Source organism: Dysidea avara, chromosome 4, assembly GCF_963678975.1.
Source record: "Dysidea avara chromosome 4, odDysAvar1.4, whole genome shotgun sequence".
Classification (NCBI taxonomy): domain Eukaryota; kingdom Metazoa; phylum Porifera; class Demospongiae; order Dictyoceratida; family Dysideidae; genus Dysidea; species Dysidea avara.
Genome location: NC_089275.1, coordinates 47,289,343 through 47,313,920, shown reverse-complemented (window position 1 = coordinate 47,313,920; position 24,578 = coordinate 47,289,343). Strand labels below are relative to the sequence as shown.

The 24,578-nt window shown below is 38.1% G+C and overlaps 3 protein-coding genes and 1 long non-coding RNA gene across 5 annotated transcripts in view; 3 read left to right on the top strand and 1 right to left on the bottom strand.

The window, feature by feature from the left end:
- Window positions 1-24,578, top strand: part of LOC136252508 (trans-L-3-hydroxyproline dehydratase-like) — a 182,577-nt gene that overhangs the window by 63,443 nt on the left and 94,556 nt on the right. The window lies entirely within an intron of this gene.
- LOC136252507 (uncharacterized) lies at window positions 2,395-3,895 on the top strand. The gene is made up of 3 exons (XR_010699593.1): window positions 2,395-3,536; window positions 3,584-3,635; window positions 3,691-3,895. It is a non-coding gene; the product is annotated as an uncharacterized lncRNA (long non-coding RNA).
- Window positions 3,862-4,925, bottom strand: LOC136252506 (uncharacterized). Its single transcript, XM_066044959.1, has 2 exons — window positions 4,394-4,925; window positions 3,862-4,334 (listed from the first exon to the last, which is right to left on the bottom strand). The coding sequence occupies exons 1-2, from the start codon at window positions 4,813-4,815 to the stop codon at window positions 4,247-4,249; spliced, it is 510 nt and encodes a 169-aa protein (XP_065901031.1). The 5' UTR covers window positions 4,816-4,925; the 3' UTR covers window positions 3,862-4,246.
- LOC136252504 (protein NLRC3-like) overlaps window positions 7,901-24,578 on the top strand; it is a 51,919-nt gene continuing 35,241 nt past the window's right edge. Inside the window, exons 1-5 of one of the 2 annotated variants that reach the window (XM_066044956.1) lie at window positions 7,901-8,147; window positions 21,810-21,865; window positions 21,914-22,192; window positions 22,441-22,566; window positions 22,644-22,742. In XM_066044956.1, the coding sequence (XP_065901028.1) occupies window positions 21,838-21,865; window positions 21,914-22,192; window positions 22,441-22,566; window positions 22,644-22,742 (532 nt within the window). In that variant the 5' untranslated portion in view covers window positions 7,901-8,147; window positions 21,810-21,837. Of the gene's footprint in view, window positions 8,148-17,585; window positions 17,875-21,809; window positions 21,866-21,913; window positions 22,193-22,440; window positions 22,567-22,643; window positions 22,743-24,578 lie in introns of those variants that run through there. The other variant, XM_066044955.1, reaches the window with a different exon arrangement.

The following is a 24,578-nucleotide window of genomic DNA, read 5'->3' as shown; positions in this document are numbered from 1 at the left end:
AATACTTGACCCACATAAGTGGGGTGTGAATGCAGATCTTGGTACTAATTTTAGTTTGAATACAACGATTAGTCGTGGAGTTTTTATCAATTATTCATAAGAAATAACACCGGACCACTGATTTATTGCCACATCTACAGGGTAAACCACTAATGGTAACTGATAATTGGCATGTGGGTAGATTAACTATTGAGCCGTAAACATTTTTTGTGGTTTGGAAGGAATTGAGTCAGGGGAGGTGGAGCAGGCCAAAGAGTTAGAGGGCCAGGCCAGCTGTAAGTTGAAGACAAAAAAATAAAATAAAAGATCACAGTCTGCTGACAATAGCTGCTCTCCACCAATTATATCTCCTTATTTATAACTACACACACATAGCTTGCTACACTGCTTCTCTGAATACTGTGACTGCTCTATTGGAGTATCCAGATCCTGACCGTTCTATTAGAGTATCTCGATCTTCTCTTGCAAACAGCTAGTCTCCTATAAAAGTGGGGGGGCATGCCCCATCTCCACTGCCTATGAATTGAGTTAAAGACTGTGAAGATACAGTGTGAAAACCAATATTGTGTAACAATTAAGTTATGCATATATTCAAGTTTTGACAATAAAAAACAATTATTCAGTTGCCATGCCTAACTGGCAAACTACTTGAAGTGAACCATGATAGTTGGATTAATCATTGAAAACTGAGCTTTTCAGTGGCTAAGTCAAATCATAGATTTAAACAGCATTACATTATAATGCAAACCCAACTACCAGTTGTAGATGCATATACACTCACACAAAAATTAAAGCTACTGATATATGTGCAAGATTCCACAGCAAATAATGTCTATATATCTGCATACTCTAACAAAATATCTGTTTATAGTACAATCGATCATTAACAAAAAATTGGACAATGTGTAAATCTTGGTTACAACTGATTGTAAGTTGGTGAATAAGCTTCGTTGTGGCTATAGATGTTATTCAGTGGATCACTAACGAGATTAACTTTGCTACTTGTAGCTATAGTAATAAAATTACTTCAGTAGACTTGTTATAGTAACTTCATCACTTAGGTAACGTGTTAAATTTATAAAATACCACAAAAGTAATATTATGCATCACACTGTACATAAGTTACCGAGGGGTAGCTAACGTCTTGGGACTCTTGTACACTATCTGAGAAATCCAATTATAAATACATGAAATATTTATTGAAATAATACAGAAATACGTTTTGAAATACTTAAATATTGGGACTCTGGTACACCGTGTTGGTTTTTGCGTGGGCGCTGGCTACCCCCCGTAAGTATCCGTTACCCTCAACGCTGAATTGATTAATCAAGTAGAGAGCAGGGTCCAGTCTCGCGCGCTCAACCCATAAAGGTGGGGCGCGCGAGACTAGACAATGATCCTTGCTGACATAATACCATAGATAGTAGAGGGGGGGATTGGAAACTAGGCGCTATTTCTACACATTGACACGTTTTATCCGCGCCTACGAATTAGTAAACCAAATATTTCGCACCTTGAAGGTGTTACTCCGTGTACATTCGGTGATTCTATCGCATAACTTTCATATGCGGAAACAGTAAGATCCGTCCGTTTTTTTAAAGCTCTGGCGGGAATCCTTGGCCGATGAAAATGACCATCCTTGGGCGTCCTTCAGGTAAAGTAAGCATTGGAAGGTGAAGAAAAGCATAACTTGAACAACTTCCAAAGTGAGAACTGCTTTATGTGCATATACATAGGCGGATCTGAGGGGGGGCCAAGGGGTGCTGTGCCCCCCCTGGCCTTTCTCTTGCCCCCCTTGGGCTCACAGTTGATACCAGAAACTGGAATCATGTATTCATACTGTATTCAGAAGTATAGAAAGCAAATGGGCAAATAGAAGACAACAATTGTAAATGTACTTTACAGTTATACTGTACATTGTAAAGAAAGTGAGACATATAAGTTTGAATTTTTGTGCCAAGATCGAGATACTCTAATAGAGCAGTCACTACTCTAATAGAACAGTCACAATTGTAATGTCATTACAACAATACTAGCTATAGCTACACCTTATCTCTATTTAGCACACTTTACCATCAAATAGGCTTTATCTCAATTAGGCTAACTAATCTTTATATTATGCATTGTAAGCATACACTTTGTTAGCTAAATGCTATCAAAAATGCTCCCAGATTCAAACCTAGGAAGTCTAATTTTAAAAAAATTTTCGCCAACTACAGTCTTACAACCGTATGTCTATCATTCATCCAACTATACTGAATGAAGTTATGTAACTGAATATAACTTGCGTACTAGAATTCCTCTTAGTGGAATAAACACTTTTGTACACTAAAACTTTTTGCCCCCCCTTGGCCCCCCTGACAATGCCTCCTAGATCCGCCTATGTGCATATATATCTGAAGTTTCAATGAATTTACCCCATTTTCACTTTTGCCGGCTAAATTTTTTCCTCCCTCTTATTGTTGTACATTAGCTCGCATTTGCACCCAATTTTGCACAAACGTTAGTGGTGTGATATTCTTTGTCAACGTGTACAAATGAGTTTAAATTAAGCTGCAGTCTATCCGTTAGGCCACTCCAAATAAATTTTCTGTTTCCCGTCCTGGACTCAGGCATATTTGCATGCGGGTGGGCGGTCCATTTTCATTATTTCATTATAAGATTGGCAGCTTTTCAAGCCATTATTTACCTGGCACAACCATAAAAAGCTGCATAAAAGCATACTTAAGCTTGTTCCTTCCTTCGTTTTTAAGTTGCAAAAATAACACAAATGTGAAGTGTGTGCCAACTTGATAGCACTGAGCTGACATCGTTTCGAGATGGCTTTTACTGAGCCTGTCAGTATGCAAGAATAACCGGAAAATAATGGAAGAATACGGAATAATGGAAGTTTTAGAGCTGACAGTAACCAGATGCAGGCGGTGGACGGGAAACAGAGAATTTATTTGGAATGGCCTTATCTCTCAATGAAAAGTATGACATATCAAATTTTTTCCTCCCTGTCAAGGCTGTATGCCTTAACATTTTCGACTCATTTTCTGTGAACTTGCTTAGTAAACAATGCTGTATGTTACTGTATGTATTAGATGTCTAGTAGTAAAACCGATTTAAATTTATTGTTATTACTTTTTGGTATGTTTTCAGGAAATAACTTGCTATTGGGAATTTCATGATATAATAAACCCTTTGTTGTAATGTACATAAATTCGCTAAATTTGTGTGGTATGAATTTTATAGCACTCTGTTTCAGTCACTATGTGACTTAGCATGGTTAAAAACCATGGTTTTGATTGCTCATGTATGCATAGTGCTTAATAATATTATTGATACTTGTATTTGGTCTTGTATAGGATTAATAACCATCTGGGAATAATTTGATTTGTACGCTGCATTCATTTTAACAGAATAGCTTGCTGTTAAGGAATATGGTCATGCCCAGGAGATCTCGACTAACTGCTCCAAAGCGATTGGCTAGTCTACGTCGCTTTGGACAGCGATCCAGTAGAAATTCCTTGGATCAATATCACAGAATCAGAGTGAGTTATATGCATAATTTTTTGTGAGTATTTTACAGTGTGTTTAGTTGTTAGAAATGAGAGTAATTAATGTGCAAGTGACCGATTCAAGAAGTAAAGGTGGGCAATGTTTTGTGCCAAGTTATTAACAGCGTAAATGTGAAAATCATGATAGGCAATGGCAACTGCAGAGGGGCAAATAAACGAAGCCATGATCTTGAGGAAGCCCAATTATAAATGCTTTTGAAGAAACGATGAAGTGATCGTAGAAGATAACGCTCACAGTGACAGTGATTCTGTTTGAATAATTAATTTTATTAATTGCATAAATGAATTTTTTACTCATTTAATTATTCAAGTCAGATTAAAATTATGGTACACATACAATAGTAATTGTTAGTGATTAAGTAAAAAGTGAGCTTCAAAGTCCTTTGGATTTACCAGTGCCCTTTTTGCTCTCTTGTTTATACAACTACAATAGAATTGGCAAAGGAAAACCCTCTGATTGTGACCCACTTCTTAATGATGAGTTGCAAACATTCTCTTCCTGCATTGCTCCATTACGCCTGTCAAGTACCAGGAAAACTGGACATCATCATCTGATATTATTGCATCCTCCAGCCTTGCTCGAAATGTACTATCCACCTCATCAACCTTGTCTAGTCTTAAGTAACTTCGGATGCAATACTCTATAGCATAGAAGCATTCAAAGCCTTGATCTGTTATGTGAGTTAGTCCACCTCGGTCAATCCTATTTGTCCAGTCCTCAGAACTGCAACAAATGGACTATTGGTGTTTGAATCAGTTGTGTTAAAATATCTAAGATGGGTTTGTCATCAGGTAATTTTAATCCATCCTTGATCTTTCTCAACACATACCCAGCAACATAACGTACAGCATTTTCCTCATCAGAAGTTAGACTTGCTGTTGTTACTTCCTCTTCACACAAAGATACTGAAGCTGGCTTTTGCTTCATTTGAAGAAGCTTTCCGAACAACTCTTGAGAGAAGTGTTGGTAAAACAATGGATCACATGGTATTTTTGCTACATCAAGAAAGCTTTTCCATCCATTCTCAAAACTCTGAAAGCTTTTCCATCCATCCATTCTCAAGCTTTTCCATCCATTTTCTCTAGAAGGTTCCTTAAAGGCGTCACCAAACTTGTTGGCAGCTTGCAAACACGCCTTGGCTGCTTCAGTTGGAACAGTGAGTCCGTCATCACTTAGAGCAGGTGTAATAACACTTTGAAATAGCTCCTTCGCATCGACATTAACATGTGCTGTGCTGCTCACTTCAGCCATGCAGGCCTTCTAACGGCTAAATTGGCTAGTGGCGTGCGTGATAATATAGCTCGCGTGCTTGTGGTTACGTGGTTGTAGGTGCGAACAAAAGGTGTCAGATTACCTAGTTTCGAATCCCCCCTCTACTATCTATGATAATACTGAGGGATTCTCCGCTAATGTGTTTTACCCTTTTACGAGTATCACTCTTTTCACCCTATTTCATAACCCTACAGAACTTAGAAAAATAACGGTGAACCAAAAAGGCGAAAAAGAAGTGCAGTATTGAAGAGGGATCGAACCCAGGATCCCAGTGTGATGGTCCAGTGTGCTACCGATTATGCTACCGCTGCTAGCTCCATTGACTCCCTTCTTTTGTATATTATAAATGTGACTAACGAAATAAGCTGTATATAGTAAGAAGAACCTAACCCTAACCCTAAGAAACCAAAGCTGAACTCTAACCCTAACCCTAACGCTAACACTACTAGACGCTTCCCCTAAAGTCTACTACTCGTGGCAACTACTGGACGCTTCCCCTAAAGTCCGAGGGGTCCGTCACGGGCTGGAATCCCGTACAAGTCATTTGGAATCCCTCGGAATCTCGCACAAAATCTGGAGTCTTGCCTTGGAATCTGGAATCTTTTGGTTGATTAAAGTCCGTGAATTTCCGAATAATTCCGGATATTCTAATAGCGTGCAACTCGTGGTATGCAGCTCGAGATGCAGCTATAAGCTTGTTGGCCTGTTATAACTTGCCTTGAGCTGTTAATTTCACTTCGCTTTAAACTTATTGCGTCTATATAGGTGTTTAAGAGTTTTTATGGATTCAACAGAGCACGAGTGTAGAGTCGAACTGCTGAATAGTCGAGCCTCGAGTTTTGCCGAGTCTGTAGTTGTGTCTCCGATTAACAGCGAACCACAAGGCGAATCCAGAGCCTATCCCAGGTACAGCGAAGTCTACAATGAGTATAGCTAATGAAGTTTAGGTGCGAGTTGAACACGAAGTTGAGCAGCATTGTCTGAGCTCGCCGGCATTCGATAAGAGTGTCCGAGGCACTGATCGTCTATCCAAGAGAGTAGCTCGAGGTAGCTGTTACCTTTCCACGCATTGCTGTAGGGCTAGCGTGTCATTAATTTTGTTTGAGTACAGGATTTTAATTTTGTTGGGGCGAGCCTGATTGGGGCGAGCCTGAGCGAGCCCCACACTAGCGAGTCGCCCACGTAAATTTGTGTCATCAACCATGCGCAAACAATTACAAAAGAAATCGGAAAACTCACCGAATTAATGCCCACTATACTCCATGCCACGGTAAAGTAAACGGCGAAGATTACAGCACTTCCATATATGCTCGTGTCATCGACCATGTCACGGAAAAATAAACGGCGTAGACTACGGCACTTCCATATATGCTCGTGTCATCGACCATGTCACGGAAAAATAAACGGCGTAGATTACAGCACTGCTCGTCTCGTCTACCGGCACGCCGCGGCACATGTTGTCAGCCATGAAATAAACTTCGTTGTCCATGATGGATAGGGAAGAACGCCTTTGAGAAGAGAGCAGTATAGATTGAGAAGAGATCGAGAAACTTCACAGGTAGCAGAAGAAAGACGAAGAGAATATCAGAGAAGACGTGCTCAATTTACACAAGAGTAAAGGGACACAATCATACTGCAGAGAAGGCAGGATTAGTACGTTTGTATATAAATTTATAAAACTCACCAAAATATTTGAGTATAATAGATTAGTAATTGCTGTTCATAAAATATTAAACTGAATCCTATACAACTGATAAAAAATACAACTGATTATGGTCTAAATTCACTACCACATTCTTGCAGATGGTTTATATGTGCATATCGCACTAACAATGACTATTGTGACTCAATTTTCATGATTTGTTTATATTGATGTGCTTCAAATGTTGGTGTAGTAACAAATACTGGTGTGAATGTGGACCAATCACAACATGTCCAACGTCATGTACCAGTTGACATTAGTGACCCTGCAGTCATTGCCAAGATTACAGAATTTCATGCTGAATTGGCACTGTTCAATATGTCTTGAAAAATTCCCAAGCATTTCAATAATTGACATAAGTACCTGTAGGCGTTGTCACAATGATAGCCATGTCCCAAAGCTATTTTCTGCTGCTAATAATATGGATCCTGATCCAGAACTTATTGTAAGTTATGTTCCTCACACACATGATGTCTAATAACCATTTAACACTTCCTTTTGTAGGGATTGTCAAAAGTAGAACAAATGTTAATTTCACCAGTTATATGTGTGCGACGATCAAAGATACTGACTGCCTTGCAGTGGTTGATAGCAAATAATGTATACTTCAGTAATATTACAATCAATCATGATAATATATCAGCTTTACCTGAAATGATCATCTTACAAATGTACCTACAGTATCCGTGCCATCTGACCTACACATGTAAAGCAACCTGATTCACCTACAAACATAACAGAAGATCACAACAACCCAGATATATGTATGTAGAACTTTTGTTCCAACCATTCCTCAGACCATGACCGATGAGCAAAATATCAGACATTCATTGCAATCAACTATAGTAACATGGCCAGCCAGAGGAGAAAATTCCTTAAATGAATTCCAATGTGAACGGTACATTACCTGTGCTTTTCCTGTCCTTTTTCCTACTGGTGCTCAAACCACATTTCAACCCCGTACTTTTATATAATGTGCTTATCTTCCATTAGCACGAATGGCTAGATAATAAGACCAACATTCAATTATGACCTATACTCCAAGCAGTAAAACTATAATAATCATGAATAAATGAATTACCCACAACATATTACCTAGCCATAGCTTCTAAATTTTTTTTAAAAGTAAATGCTAGAGGTACATGAGATATTTACAAGCTATACAACCACAAAGATAATAATATAAAACACTTATTCCCTTCAGGCTCGCCCCGCGATGCTGCTAGCATCTGCCTAGTTAATTGGATTTCAGTAATTTAAATATTTCTTGGAATCCGGAATCTTGCCTGAAATTTCGTGGGATTCGGAATCTCGTACAGGATTTTAAGGTCGTGGCGGACCCCTCGAGTCGCTAAAGTCTACTACTCGCGGCAACTACTGGACGCATCCCCTAAAGTCGACTACTCGCGGCAACTACTAGATGCGTGCCCTAAAGTCGAAGAGAGAGAGCAACAACTACAGTAGGAAGTCTGGATGCTTTTGAGCTTAATATTACGTAAGGGTTATGAAAGGTGGTGAAAAGAGTAAAACCCTGTGTTTTACGTGCCTTACTAGTACAGTGTCTCATCCTGATTCTCTCATTATCCTTCGTCGAGGCATACTTCATAAAGTAAGTGACATGATACATATTAAAGTGTTTGTTTGAGTGGTTCAGCATCATGAAGAAGTCGTTTGCTACAAAACGGACCTCGAAACGAACATAAGTCTGTATGCTTAGGCCACTTCAACTTGATAAGCTCTTTAGGCCACTCCAAATACTCTGTTTCCCGTCCACCGCCCGCATCTAGTTACTGTCAGCTCTAAATATTCCATTATTCCGTATTCTTCCATTATTTTCCGGTTATTGTTGCATACTGACAGGCTCACTTGAAACCATGTTAGCTCACGTGTCAGCAGTGCTATCAAGTCGGCACAAACTTTACGTTTGTGCTATTTTTGCAACTTCAAAAGGAAGGAACAAGCTTAAGCATGTTTTTTTGCAGTTTTTTTATGGTTGTGCCAGGCAAATAATGGCTTGATAAGCTGCCCATCGTATAATGGAAATGGGCCACCCGCCCGCATGCAAATATGCTTGAGTCCAGGACGGGAAACAGAGAATTTATTTAGAGTGGCCTTGTAGCTACAGGATCAGTAGCTAGGCTGACATATAAAATGAAAGTATTAACTCAAAAGTAATGCAGAATTAATAAAACGAGAGGCGTGGCAGCTAATTTTGCAGGACTACTGTGTGTTGTCAGGAGGTATTTTATTCATGTAGTGGAGTTAACACATTTGGAAAGAATACGAGGCTAGTGTGAATGAATGAGAACCATCATTTAATATTGAAATAAGATACGTAAACGAGTCCTTGGTCACATGTGAGCACTAAAGCAGGGTTAGTGATTAGCTACACTTGTGTGGACATGGCAAGGAAGTGTTGAGGAGTACAAATAAGCATATGTGCATGTACATTAATTACAAAAACTATTAGTCTGGGGGGAACCAGCCACTTGCAGAAATCCCGCCGTAAATAGTCTTTGGAAAGTTGTACATCAAAACTTGCTGTTGCATTGCCTTATAGCAAGAGTTCATATATTATGTATAAACTCTTGCTTATAGGCACTGGTAAGTAATTTGGCTTATAAAACGTAAGTAGTTCCATAAAGTTATAGTGATGATTTAAGCCACTTTAACTAAAATCTTTTGTTTCTCAGGCCCGACTGACCCTTTATTTTCTGTAAAAAAATATTAATTAATCATGTGCTAACCTTGCAAACAGAGATAACGCCACAAGAGGTTGCAAGTACTAGCTACTCATCACAAAGTGAGGATCACCAAATATATAACTGGTTATATGACACAACTTGATGTAATTTTTTACTCAAGGATTTTTTCAGTACAAAGTCACTCATTTGTGGAATTCCTTGTCAGCTGACGTTAAAGAACTTCACTCTTTTAGAGACTTTTGAGCAGAGACAATTATAATATTTTTGCAAATCTCAGTGAAAATGTCAGGCAACCTAAAGCATTACCTGACATCGATATGCTACTGTTTTACACAATGCATCGAAAATCCTTACAATACATTGATAGAATAGAGTGCATGACTCAACCTATAATAATACAATCATTGTTGTCTAATTGATTGACAATGCTTCACTATAAAACTCTCTACCTTCCTTCTATTTTGACCTGACATTTTGTCAAGCAGGTTCCATTATGGTTGGCCATGCATGATATTTGCCTGACAAATGGCCTATGTCAGGCAGCAATAATTGGCTCTGCTTTTGAGACTATACAAGAAGCCACCTATTTAGCTAATTCAGTGTTATTTGTGTGTGGTGTAATGTTTGTTATTGTCTTGCTTCGTGTTATATGCATGTATGTTTAGTTTGTTGTTGTTTAATTGTATCACTCCAACAAGGAGGAATGGCATTGTGCTGATTGTTGTGAGTAAAAAATAATAAATCAATCAATCATTCAATCAGTACAGTAATCGTAATGTACGTAGTTTAGCTACTGAGCTAGACTGCTTTGCAGCCAGCAGAAATTAATACTTTTATTTTTTTTACCAATCCTGAACTTTGCTGAGTTTTGGCCTGAGAAACATAAGATTTGGAAGCATTGAGCATAATGCGAACATAATAGGCGAAAATTTTAAACATTATAGTAAAGAATGATTAAAGCACTTCAAAAATTATTTTTGTTAACTGTGCGCTTATATTTGAAATAGCTATAAACTTGCCACGAGGTACGCCAGTTCTCTACAATATCATAAGCATGGCAGCTGGGGAAAAAGACAAAATGGTACAACAAATTTGTGATATTTCATCTGATTCTTCAAGTGAATATGACTCTGGTGGTGAGATTTCTTCTCAAAGCAGCATACAAGTACTACTGAAACAGCTCAGAACAAAACTACTAGTAACAGGTCACTGTTATCAGTTTGCGAAGGCCAACATCTTCAGATCTGTGTCGGAAAAGAATTGTCTGACAAAATTCACCAAAAGGAAAGAAACGCAAAGTTTCATCGTCATCCTGTAGCACTGATCCCACTCCCGCTCAAATATGTTCTGAGTTTCCAGGTGAGTTTTTTGGAATTTCAGCTGGAAAATTGTTTTGTCATAGCTGTCGAGAAGAGTTGTCACTTAAGCGAAGTATTATCAAGAACCATGTGGCATCATTGAAGCACAAGACCAGTAAATCAGCAAGAACCAAACAACAAATCGCTGATAAATCAATTGTAGAATCACTAAAAGCCTATGAAGCTAATGCTAACCCAAAAGGAAAAAGCTTGCCTGAAGCTCAGAAATTGTATCGTGTGAAGGTGGGAACAGCTTTCTTGAAGGCTGAAATTCCATTAACAAAAGTAGAGTCCCTACATGAAATACTTGAAGAGCATGCATACAGATTAACTGATGTTAGAGGAATGTTTGATCTTACACCATTTGTTCACAGCCAAGAATAGATGAAGAACTGAGTGAGCAGTATGTGTCTGTGATTTTTGATGGAACTACAAGGCTTGGGGAAGCCTTTGCAGTTGTGCTGCGCTTTATTTCTGACAAGCAACTCAAGCAAAGGTTGATTAAATTTCAGATACTCACAAAGTCTATGACAGGTGAAGAAATTTCCCAGGAAGTCATAAGCATTCTGCAAGTTACATATGGAATCTGTGCAAATAAAGTACTGGCATGCATGCATGATAGGGCATCAGTGAATGGTTGTGTTATATGAACTATCAAAATTGTTTTTTTGTATGTTGTAGATGTTGGCTGCTACTCACATACGGTTGACCTAGTAGGTGAGAAATTCGATACACCTATTTTGGGTGAATTTAATCACATTGTGGATAAGTTTGTTTACTCATAGTTCTCTTGTAAAAGTAGAATGGAGAACTGAAACAGGAATATCAGTAAAGTGATTTAGTGTTACCAGGTGGTGGGGTTTTTCATCAGATGTTTTTACTTTTTGGGGATGTTTTACCTTTTTTAAAAGAAACAAAGGCATCACCTGCAACAAGTAGCAAGCTCAGGCAGTTGTTTTCTGACAGGCGCAAAGTTGAATTTCTACAATTAGAACTTGCAGCAGTTGTTGATGCAGGGGAGCCATTTGTTAAGGCAACATGCCAACTTGAAGTATAGTGCCTTGGTATTCAGGTGCTATGAGATATTTAGCACATTAGAAGCAGCTATAAAGTTACAAAACTTTCCCAATCTCCATGCTGTGGCCGACAAGATGGTTGGCAGATCAACTGAACTGCTCAACAAGTTTATACAATATGGAAAAGCACAGATTCAACCAGGATTGCAATATTTCAAAACTAAGTTTTCTAATGAACTGTCTGCGAGTTTGTCTGCCTTCAAAGCTGCTCGTCTTTTTGTCCCAGCCAAACTAAAGGAAATGAAACCAGATATCACTATTGTTAGCACATTACGGAACTTCACCTTTCTTAATAGTCAGAGCATTTTGGATGATCTCAAATCTGAGTTTCCTCAATATGTTGCAAAAGCAGCCGATACCTCACCAGATGTAGACACCCTCCTTTGGTGGCTAAATCACAGTGAAGAACTCCCAAATTGGTCATCAGCTACACAAATGGTAGTGTTGGTCCAACCGTCCTCAGCAGCTGTTGAAAGAGACAAAGAGTATTTTCAATACTGAAGGCATCATTTGGACACCTGCAGGATAATGCACTGCAGGATTACATTGAGTCTTCATTAATACTACAATACAACAAGTAAAACTTGATACTTTGTTTTATTGTTAACTACATAGTCTACATTGTAACCTTGTCCTGTTGTTATCATCGGTTTTCATTGCTTTTTACATAATCAGTTAATCACATTATTCATTCACTTAGCCTGGGATATAATTTTTGTTCATTTTGATTATCCATGCTATTATTGATACAGCCCAGCATATTGATTTTTTTGTACATTCTCTTTTAATTCAGTGCCTGCTGGATTGTGTCATCAGATATCGAAACAAGTGTTTTTGGTGTTGCGACCGATGTTCCAGGTCAGTTGCATGAGTGTTTAATTTAAGGTTAACTTCAGTGCCTACTTATTCTTTTACAGGTCTCAGTATCGTCATGCTGACATACAAGAAATCATCACTATTGTTGGAACTATTTTTAGTCAAGTCTTGATGTGATGTTGATTAACGTTGTTACACATTGTTGTATGTTTACCATATGGCAAGAAATTTTCATGGCCATCATGAAATTTGAATATTGTGTAAGTTGTGTGGAACAACCCCAACTCATACATGGTCACTGGCAAACCACGAACCACATTCGAGCCACAACACCACGAACCACATTCGAGCAATCCATTACAAAATTTTGTTGCACCATTTGTGTGTGTATAATACTTAATGAAAGCCACAACACAAGCTACATGGTACACACTACATAGAGGTGGTAACCCCTAAAGGCTTGTTACCTTTTGTATTCACCTTACCAGCCTTTGTGGTTAATCTATTAAAAATTACATGTAAATAGAGAATTGAAGAGTATGCTTAAAGCACCTTCGCTAGTGATTTTGTTCTTCACACCATAAGACAACTGGCGATTTATAAACGCTCGCATGGGGTGTGGCACTAAATGGAATTTAAAAGATTTCTGCTTAAAACGCCATCCCTAGGGAACTTACGGTTCAGCACGCTATCACAACTTGTTTATCAGGCATTAGAGTTTGTGTCCACGTCGTGTCTTTAAAAGTTATTGTAGGGATTAGAGGTTTGATTGAAGAAAATACGCGTATAGGCAAACCAGGATTGGATAATGTCAGTGCTAGATGGACTATACAAACACGACTATGTTGACTGGTATAACGTGACAGTAGTTATAACATAAGGTAGAGAAATAAAGTGAAATACGCCTATTTTTTATTTTGCGATGGTTACTTTTTTTATTTTAGCGAGGTCGCAAGAAAACTATGATGACGACTCCTAAAGATTTTTTTACACGTAACGCAATACAAATCTATTGAGAGATGTTGCGTAATCTAGGACTAATATTGCAAAACCGGCCCTACACGTAAATAACTCACAGTAGTGGCCGCGCGTCTTTTAATTGGGCATGCGCTTTGTAGTTTCTTGGCCGCGCGACTCACTACTGTGAGTCTTGATATAATAAATAGCCTATACCTATATCTTTAGCTGATAACTCGTGTACAAAGCAGGTACTTCTGCACAAAAGGATGGCAGAACAGGTGGGTCAGAAGGTAAATGCAGTCTATTCTAATTGAAAAGTCAGGGAGCCATCACCCAAGTTGGCTTGAAACTTCCCAACATGCACAGCAGTATACATGTACGACCATGATTGTTACTTTCTAGCAGCACCTATAAACAAGAATGGGACAGGTATTATGGACAGTTGGCTTACGTACACTAATTATATGACTAATACAGTGGAGAGTCAATTATCTGACCATCAATTAACCAAACAGTTGATTACCAAAATAACTGTTCTATCAGAGTATTTTGCCAACAGGTGTTTGCTCTATTAGAGTAAAAAGCTGTAATCTAAAAAATGAACATTTATTTGATTTTTATGCACAATGCATTTAAAATGTGATATTCAGTGATCAACGAATTTCAGCAGTTTCATTTTTGTGGATCACTCATTTTTCACTCAGGCTATCTGTTATTTAACATAGAGTTAGCTAAGCAACTGTGAAATCCGCAAGAAATCATGTCTTCAACAAAAATTTGTATGCATACAGTACATATCTTACAGCTTTAGCATATTCATGTGATACATTAAACTGTAGTACACAATTGAACAAGTAAAAATTTGGAATTTTCAACTAGAGTAGGGACCATAGCATACCGCAGAAAAGGCACGGTGTGCCCCAGTTATAATTATTTAAATAATTGTCTGAAAAGTGAAGTAACTTTTCAAACCGTTATTTTTATGGGGTAACCATAGCAAGCTGCATATAGCTAACATAAGCTAGTATCTCCATCTTAACTGATATACCATAATTTAAAAACATAACAGGTGGGCATTAAATACAATACACTTAACATCTGGGTACTAGGAAAAAATCACTAACATCACAACATGTAAACTGACCTGGAAATAAACACCCTTGATGCCACTACAGTCTACACTGGATATTTGTTTGAACCCATCAACACTATACCCGATACATCTGAGTAGACTGACCTGCAAATTCACATCACTAGTATACAGTGATAATTGATAACTACAAAAACAACAATTGCAATAATACAATTCTTCTGTACGTCAACTGACCTGAAACACACATGCAAACTGACCTGGAACATCGGTCACAACACCAAAGACACCTATTTCGATATCTGACGAAACAATCCAGCAGGCACTGAATTAAAAAGAGAATGTACAAAAAATCAATATGATTATGATTATGATTAGATACTGGAAAGACAGCACTCAGTGCTGGTTACATCCAGGAGGGGGGGGGACCCTCAAAACAAAAAGGGGGTTAATTACAACAAATCTAGTCCAAAAATACAATTATTAAACTGTTCTAGTGACTCTGTATCGATGATGTGATTAGGGAGGTTATTCCATTGCTTACTTCTTCTGTTGACATTGCTAATGCATTTAATGATCAGTTCTACACTTTTTTTACTGACGAAGATAACGAAACTCCAAATCTGGACATTCCTACGTATCCCATTTGTGACCACATTATATTTTCAACCGAAGGAATTGAAAACTTACTTCAACAATTGGATACTAGCAAGGCTCCAGGTCCTGATGGGATTCCTACGCAAATACTGAAATTATGCAGAGCTGAAATTGCACCTATACTCCAGGTAATTTTTACCCAATCTTTTACCACCAACAATCTTCCAACTGACTGGCTAACAGCAAATGTTGTCCCTGTACATAAGAAAGGCAACCGAAACTCAGCTAATAATTATCGACCAATTTCTCTTACCTCTACCTGTTGCAAGGTAATGGAACATATTGTTTTTCACTCAATTATGAATCATGTAGACCAAAATAATATCCTCAATAATTGCCAACACGGTTTTAGGCCTAAGTACTCATGTCAATCCCAACTAGTAATGCTAACAGAGGAAATCTTAAAGGTAATGGACCAACAGAAACAAATAGATCTAATTTTATTAGATTTCTCAAAAGCTTTTGACTCAGTTCCTCATAAACGATTATTACAGAAACTATCACACTATGGAATACAAGGAGACCTTCATCAATGGATTAAGGCTTGGCTAACACAACGCAAACAAAGAGTAGTGCTAAATAATGTAACTTCCAGGTTTGTTCCAGTAAAGTCAGGTGTCCCACAAGGCACTGTACTTGGGCCATTAATGTTCCTACTTTACATCAATGACATATCTACAAATATCAACTCCTCGATTCGTCTCTTTGCCGATGACTGTATTATTTACAGAATTATTGATTCAGAAGAAGACAATAGCATCCTACAACAAGATCTAAATAAAGTCTTCCACTGGGCTAAAACTTGGCAAATGAAACTAAATGTTGAAAAGTGTGTTTTTCTACGTTGTTCAAGAAGCAAAACTCCCATGCTCACCACCTACAGCATTGACAATAAAGCTCTGGAACTGAAGAGTCAGCATCCATATCTAGGGGTCATATTCCACCAATCAATGTCTTGGTCCCACCACATCGATCATCTTTGCGGCAAAGCAACTAAAAGTCTCAACTTTCTTAAACGTAATATAAGTAAATGCTCCAAAGAAGTTAAGATAACAGCCTATTTAACATCAATACGTCCTCTGCTGGAATATGCTAGTTGTGTCTGGGACCCTCACCAGCTATACTTAATCAATACTTTAGAGAAGGTACAACGTCGTGCTGCAAGATGGGTAGCATCGGATTACAATCCAATGAGTAGTGTCACTTACCTGTTGGATCAACTGCATTGGAAGAGCCTACAGAGCAGAAGATGTATTGATCGTTTGAACTTACTATATAGAGTATTACATCACGCTTTGCCATCTATCCAGCTCCCTGAGTATTTCAAGCCTACTTCATATCCAACTAGATTGCATCACCAATACAGATATATAATTCCTCCAACTAGAACACTTGCTTACCAACAGAGTTACTTTCCAAGAACTATCAAGCAATGGAATAACCTCCCTCAATATGCCAGGCTGTACCAATAAAGGATGGATAATCAAAATGAACTAAAAAAATATATATCCCATATGCAGGTTAAGTGAGTAACATAACTGTTGGGTAAGCATGTAAACCAGAACATTAGGTCATTAGTCAAACAAAAGTACGCTATCACAAACTGGTCACTGATAATTGATAACTACAAAAAGAACAATTGCAATAATACAATTCCTCTGAACGTTAACTGACCTGAAATTCATGACACCTGTATCTTTGTTCTTGCATGGTCTCAACTTACATATGTACCATGATCACATTCAACTGCTAGTGGATAAACCAGTATGACCAGATGGCTTGCAAAAACCAACAAGCAGGTGTTAAATACAATACACCTAAAGCCTGGAATATGAAAAATATTATATAAGCATTATTCCACACTGATATAGTAATAGATTATAGGACGTTGTGGAACTTGCCTAAACGTGTAAACTTGAACAAGAGGACAACTGCATAATCTGGACACTTGGAATTGTCCAATACCTGATGAACAAGTTAGTACTAATGACATTCACTTCAACATTTTATCCCAGCTGGGTGAATCTCTTGTAACTGAGTAAAAAGGTGTTTATTTTCCACCTGCAACCAAAGTTCTACATTTCTGTGGTTGGGTGTACATAAACTGACCAGGAAAATCAGTATGCCATAGGGGTATGGAAATGGTTCCTTTCCTTCTGTTGTGATATTACTTACAGCTGACTGGTAAATGATCATCGATGTCCCCGTGGACCCCAACAATGACTATATCAATAACTTCACAAGTTGGAATGAATTTCCTCTCAACATGTGGTGGAATGAATTTCCTTTCAGCATCTGGATAAACCCTATCGCACAAACACGGTGAATCAGTGTGTGGCGATGTGACACGTTGCACAAACTTCACTCCTCGTTTTCGTTAGCATTCAAGACCGGCATATATCATAGAGTACCTCAGTATTCTTGACTCTTACTTCTTCAAGCGTTGCTCAAGCGATGTAGTTTCTCACGAGGGGCTCGAGTTTCTCAGTAAAGTCGAGCCGATTAAAGTACGCCTCACCATCCAGTTACATTCTTAAACCATTCAATTTAAAACCACGTATCATGAGTGTCCTCTTAAGGTAATTAGGGACTTTCCACGAGATTTCCCCTAAATAGATCACGTGTTAGTTGTCAATCTGGTGGATTCTGGTGGTATACATGGTTCAAAAATGCGGTAAGTGTAGTATAAGCTGTCAATGAATAATTGTTTGTGTACTGCTAAACTAAGTTATTTTTGTGTGATAAGCATGCTTGAGGAAGGGTCTGGGGGACGACACTAATGTTTTGACAGCAGTTGATGATGGCCAGGCAAAGAACTGCGAGAAGAACTACTGTGATAGTGTGATAGTAGGGAAAAATTCCCACCCCTATAGCTCTGCCTAGGGGCATTAATAGTCTCGCGTGCCAGACGGTTTGTGTGAGGGAGGTAAATAAACCGTCTGGTCACTGTTGCACACTTTCCGTGAACTCACTGGAATGCAATTAGATTACATCACGGTATTGTTTTGCGCCAAGGATGATGTAATAATCGTTCCAATCACCTCTGTGAGCAGACTAAGACGATAATTGCACTGATGACATATTCGGAACATTGCTGAACGTCTTCCTAGACATTTTCGCCGTTTCACAAATCCGTAGTAAACCATAATCGTTCTTATACCTACGCTTTTAAGAGCCCTGTACTAGGGAAACAAAGATCCTAAGCCCATGGCGTTGTTAAACTTTCGAAAAAGTAATCTGTAGCCGAGATTCAGTTCTTTATTACACTAACAATTTGAATTATTAGTGTTTGTTTCGTCACAGAGTCCGCGAAGCGATCTGATTGGCTCTGCCAACATTCCGGCAGTGGTCCCGGAATGTGTGCAACAGTTACCAGACGGTTTATTTGCCGCCCCCCACACAAACCGTCTGGCACGCGAGACTAGGGCATTAACTAGCATTCTCTATAGCTACTGTATTATGTTGCCGATATGTACATCCGGGCCAAGAATAAAGGTGAAAGTGGTAGTAAGGCTCAATCCTATTATTCTGCTGACCAGGCAAGGGAGTCTGGGACTCTGGGGGCATGCTCCCTCAGGAAAGTATAAGTACTACAACTTTTTTGTTTTAATTGCTTCATCAAGTATAAAAATTTCAGTCAAAAGGTGATGATCGAGGCTCTGGTCTTATGCACTGGTTGGAGTGGTTGTATCGATACTGCACTGTGACATCCTTGAGGGGTTAGTGCTGGCATTATCCATGGCAATACTATTCCATCTCCCCGAGTCTTGATGATTGAGTCCTCCATTCCTTTCTCTGCTGCTCCAATCCTGAAGTTGTGACCACAGTCAAAAGGTGACGATCGAGGCTCTGGTCTTGCATCTATACTGTACTGCAACACCCTTGAGGGGTTAGTACCGGCATTGTCCATCGCAATACTGTTCCATCTCCCATATACAAGTCTTGATGGTTGAGTCCTCTATTCCTTTCTCTGCTGCTCCAATCCTGAAGTTGTGACCAAAATATTAAAAAATGGTTATAACATGAAAATGATTATGGTGATAACAATTACAAATGTATTTATAGCTGTGTAGCAACTGTGAACTAATTAGGCACTTGCAAGTTTAATTAGGTGTCTGAAGCATTTAATATGCACAGATATGAGATATATTCGTCACATGCAGGCAGTAAAGATAGATTTACTCTAATAAAACAGTCATACTACACCGTAAATTCATACTTCCGAATTTACGGTGTTATGAAACAATCATTATTATGTATGGATTTTACTGACTCTCCAAGATAGTATTCTGCATTAATGTTAATTGCTCATTTCCAAAAAAAAATTACCTTTTAAACCAAATGTAGAGTCTATCACTGACAAAAATGAGTGATATCCACCCCAAAAACACCTTTGCTGTAAAAAAGGCGCGCCCAAGAAACTACAAGTACCTGGAACCCAATGTAAAAAAACAAAAAGAAAAACAGCTCAGCTGAAGTGAAAAGTAATTGGTAACTTGAAGAGCTGATATCTGAAGCGGCCAAGAATACAATTACTAAAGTTTAATCCATGCAAGCAGCCAAGAATACAATTACTAAAGTTTAATCCATGCAAGAACACCTTGGCTATAAAACAGGTGTGTACATGAAAGTAACTGGCAACTGAAATGGCTGATATCTGAAGCGGCCAAGAATGAATGGTCATATACAACTAATTCAAAAATTTAACACTGAACCTTTATAATTCGGCTGTGTTCTATATTCACTCTTGCTGCATCGTAAAGTAATTTCTTTTAACTCTAATTGGCTGGTAATTTGGCCGCCTTTTTTTGCTCTATTATACTGACTATTAAAAAAGGCGGCCAAATTACCAGCCAATTAGAGTTAAAAGAAATTACTTCACGATGCAGCAAGAGTGAATATAGAACACAGCTGAATTATAAAGGTTCAGTGTTAAATTTTTGAATTAGTTGTATATGACCATTCATTCTTGGCCGCTTCAGATATCAGCCATTTCAGTTGCCAGTTACTTTCATGTACACACCTGTTTTATAGCCAAGGTGTTCTTGCATGGATTAAACTTTAGTAATTGTATTCTTGGCTGCTTGCATGGATTAAACTTTAGCAATTGTATTCTTGGCCGCTTCAGATATCAGCTCTTTAAGTTACCAGTTACTTTTCACTTCAGCTGAGCTGTTTTTCTTTTTATTTTTTTACATTGGGTTCCAGGTACTTGTAGTTTCTTGGGAGCGCCTTTTTTACAGCGAAGGTGTTTTTGGGGTGGTATAGTTACCTGTATTACATGCTATGGGTTTGGTTGTAAACCACTGTAAGGCCAGGAAAACTTGATTACTTGTTTCTCATCCACAAAAATTCGGATTTCCATGCAGGTGGGAGGTCATTATTCATTATTCATTGTTAAAGAAAATACCCCAAATCAAGCTGTCTGTTACTATAAAGGTTAGCTAAAGCCTTTTAAGAACTAGTACTTATGTTTTACCACTTAGCACCAAAATATGTGTGCACGTGATTGATAACAGCAATAATGAAATTAGAGGCGGTGGTATATACAAGGAAAATATTAGGAATTTTAAATTTGAGTAGGGGACTTAAAAATAGAAAGAGTAATGAAACAAGAAAACTTGCCTACACCTGCAGCTATACTAGTGGACATTAATTAATCCCTGCATCATTTAGTCAATAGCGTAGCTATGACTGAAGTAAAATGTAACATATTACATCATAATATGCATTTATGACAAACCAAACCCACAGAATTTTTATTATTCAAGGGTTTCATCAATCACTTGACTATAATGTTGGCTATTCTAACAAGCTACACTAAAAGTATCAAGTTAATGGTGTGACATAAAAACTATATCTGTATCTAGGTGTATGGTGTAATGGTGTTTAATTTGTTTGGTAAGAATTGTGCTATCAAGTTTCATAACTCTAGTAACTTTACTTTAAAACATTATTAATTAATGCTCTACAGTGACCAGTACCGAATTGTGGTGCGGGTCGTTGCCCTAATGAGAAACTATCTTTGTCAAAATGTCACTACAATGGCAGACCCAGGATGGGGCATTTGAGGCAAATGCTTCCCCCCCACCCACCCACGCACAAATCTTTTCAGGCCAAAATCACTTCAGCAAACTCACCTGAAACCAAAGTCAAAGCAGCTGTCAAACTGTCACCCAGCACCTTTGTGTGAACTACGTATATCTAAAATAATTATCATGTTGTTGGTGTTTGAGACGTTCATATATAACCTTTTAAACAGCTTTCAAGACTTCACAGCTATCTGCAAAGACTATACTGGCATAAATAAACAGTGAGACACTACTATGAGGTGCTTATTTGTTGCTTCGAACTAACAAAAGAAAATCTGCTCTCCCTAACCACATAAAACGTAGCCTATTTGTGCCCCTCCCCTTGCCGTCTCCTGGATCCACCCCTGTACTATGTACAAGTTTTGGAAACATTTTGTGCCAAACTGGAAAATTTAATTGTTGTGTTAGATAATAAACAGACACTGACACTTACCATAGTAGTAAGTCTTGTGAAAATCTATAATAATACTGAAGCTGATTTTAAATGATTTTTAGTGAATATTGTTTTTTTAAATAGGTTGATGTACTGAGCTTGTAGTACTAGAATGGCTGAAGTGAGGATCAATGCAAGTGGTGAGTAAGTGTGACACTGTCATATAGACATTATCTATGTTACTGTAGGTTGTGATCGTCCTGTATTGAGAGATCTAGTAAATCATGTGATACCATCAGTAGCGAACCACTGGTATGACCTAGGACTACAGTTACTGGACCCAAAATATGAAAATGAATTAGACATCATTGAAGGAGATAAGAATGACACCAAAACATGTTGTAGGAAAATGTTTAGTAAATGGCTGAAAACTGATGAGCTGGCTAGTTGGGATAAAGTGATAGAAGCTCTTATACGTATTGGACTGCACAATGTGGCCAGTAACATTAAACAACTGTTAGGACCCAGTAAGTGATATTGTAAAATTCAGTGTATGGGACCATGTTGTTAATTTGATTTCTATCTCTTATTGTTTGTACAGTAGATACACTAAAAATGTTAAAATGTACATTACCTTCCTAGTCTTTTTGTCTATTATAAAGTAATGATTTTAAAATACCATGGCTTACAATGAAGGTCCACATGTAGCTATGACATTGTAAGTGTTATAATTGTTAAGTATGTGTTATCTGTTATCCATTATTGCCCACACCAGTCAACAATTCATCATCTACTGATGACTCAACTGATGAGCCAGTAGCTACTGAGAGAGGAAAGAAGAAGACAAAGTCCAGGAAGGGAGGGACTAAAAGGAGGAAGAGATCAGTCAGTACTCAATCAGGTTACATACTTTGTATTAGTAGTTAGTGGGAGTGGTAGAGGTGTAGTCATGTGTGAATGACTTGTGTTACCATATAGGTGTTCCTGTGTGCATCGTGAGTGATGATCGAAAAAGAGAGAATTCAGAGAAACTACATACTAGTACAGCAATTAACGAATCTCCAAGCAAGCAATCAGGTTTGTAGACTTCAAACATCCTTACTTACTGTATAACAATGCCAAACTAAAACTATTTACAAAACTATTACATTTACATAACTAGCACTGGTAGCTGCCCTACATGTAGGACATTGTTCCCTATGTAGTTTCAACCTCTTGTTAAGTAGCATATGGACACAAACGTATACTATCCCACAGTTCATTATCTACATTCTTTAATTTGTAAAGTTATAATTGTCATGAGGTTTGTGACCTGATGGTGGAGTTGCGTACAAATCAGATACAAATCAAATGGGTGTGTTATATTTAAATAGTGGTAAGGGGCATGTGCAGATCAAAGGTGCCTATTTGTAACACGGAAGGAACAAAAATGCAGGCTAATGTTTGAGCACTGTGTTACAATGTGAATTATTTTACTCACTAACAACTGTCTTGATGGCTAGTTAATTCATTGTTAGCTAGTTTATTCAATGGTAACACATTTTCCATGTGAGCAGAAGGTGTATACCGCCAGTCCCAATCATCCAGCCATTGTACTGCTCACAGCAGTGTAGCTGAAGTGCCTGATATTCATTGTTGAATGGTGCAATGCTTTAATAATCTTGGTTAGCTTAAATTATTGGCAAATGAGCGGTGGTATACAGATACAGACTCAGCCCAGTGGTTGTATATACTGCTTCCCATTGATTTACATGAGTGCAGTGTTGTGTGTTTACTTGTTCAAGAGTGATCATTCATCTTATTGATGTATTAGCCAAATTCATTGCCTTGTATTGTGACTTCCTGTGCTGGTCTGGTGTTTGGTTTCATCTGATGTCTTTGAACTAATTAGTGGCCAGACTGTGTGGTCAATAGGAAGTACTTAACCATGTTACAATTATTTGTAAACCAGTTTACAACTGATTTGTATATACCACTGGCAGCAGCCATAGGTAGACCTGAAAGTGCCAAGGAGAGGAGGGGGGGGGAGGGCTTTGTCCCCCTATACCTACAGGACTATATTGACACCAGTAACTGGTATCATGCATTTAAACTGTATTCAGAAGTACAGAAAGCCAATGGGCAAATAGAAGACAACAACTATAAATGCACTTTACGGTTATAAACTGTACACTGAATAATTTTTGTGCTAAGATTGAGATGCTCTAATAGAGCAGTCACTACTCTAATAGAACATTCGTAATTCTAATGTATAAACTTTGCAAATTATTATGCTTTGCAAAGCATGCACTTTATTAGCTAAATTCCATCCAAAATGCTCCATCTCTAGGAGGTCTAATTTTAAAATTTTCTCAGAAGATATCCAACTAGAGTATTGTATTTAGAAAGTATATGTCCTTCATTTATCCAGCTAGCTATACTAAACAAAGTTATGCAAATGAATATAATGAATATAACTTGTGTACCAGAGTTTCATTTCTTCTCAGTCCTCTTAGTAGAATAAACACTGTTTTACCTTCTTGCCCCCCTGACAGTGTCTCCTGTATCCGCCTATGGCAGCAGTCTTTGATCAGCCTTTGATTAATATTATCACATACGGTACCACTCAAATGCAATGTCATTGAACAAAACAGGTGTCACGCTCTTTTATTAGCAAGTTTTTTTAATTGCTCGCATTCATGTGAGACAGCATTGCATTTGAGTGGTACCATGCAGTACTGAACAGTAAGGATGACAATTAAAGGTTTGGGCATGGTCCATGTTAATATCACCCAAAAACCTGCCTCGATGTACCCTAACAATGACAGTAACGTTTTGGTAAAACAAGCTCAAAAGTACCTTCTGACTGACATGAATCCTGTTCATCAACTTTAGTAGTAAATGGATAGCCCTTGTGTGCTTTCATGATAAAAC

Bases quoted from the DNA above. Each gene is read 5' to 3' on its own strand.
- LOC136252506 (XM_066044959.1), bottom strand. From the start codon at position 4,815: ATGGCTGAAGTGAGCAGCACAGCACATGTTAATGTCGATGCGAAGGAG. The intron at 4,335-4,393 runs GTATGTGTTGAG...AACCCATCTTAG, and splicing joins GCTGTACGTTATGTTGCTGG to ATATTTTAACACAACTGATT.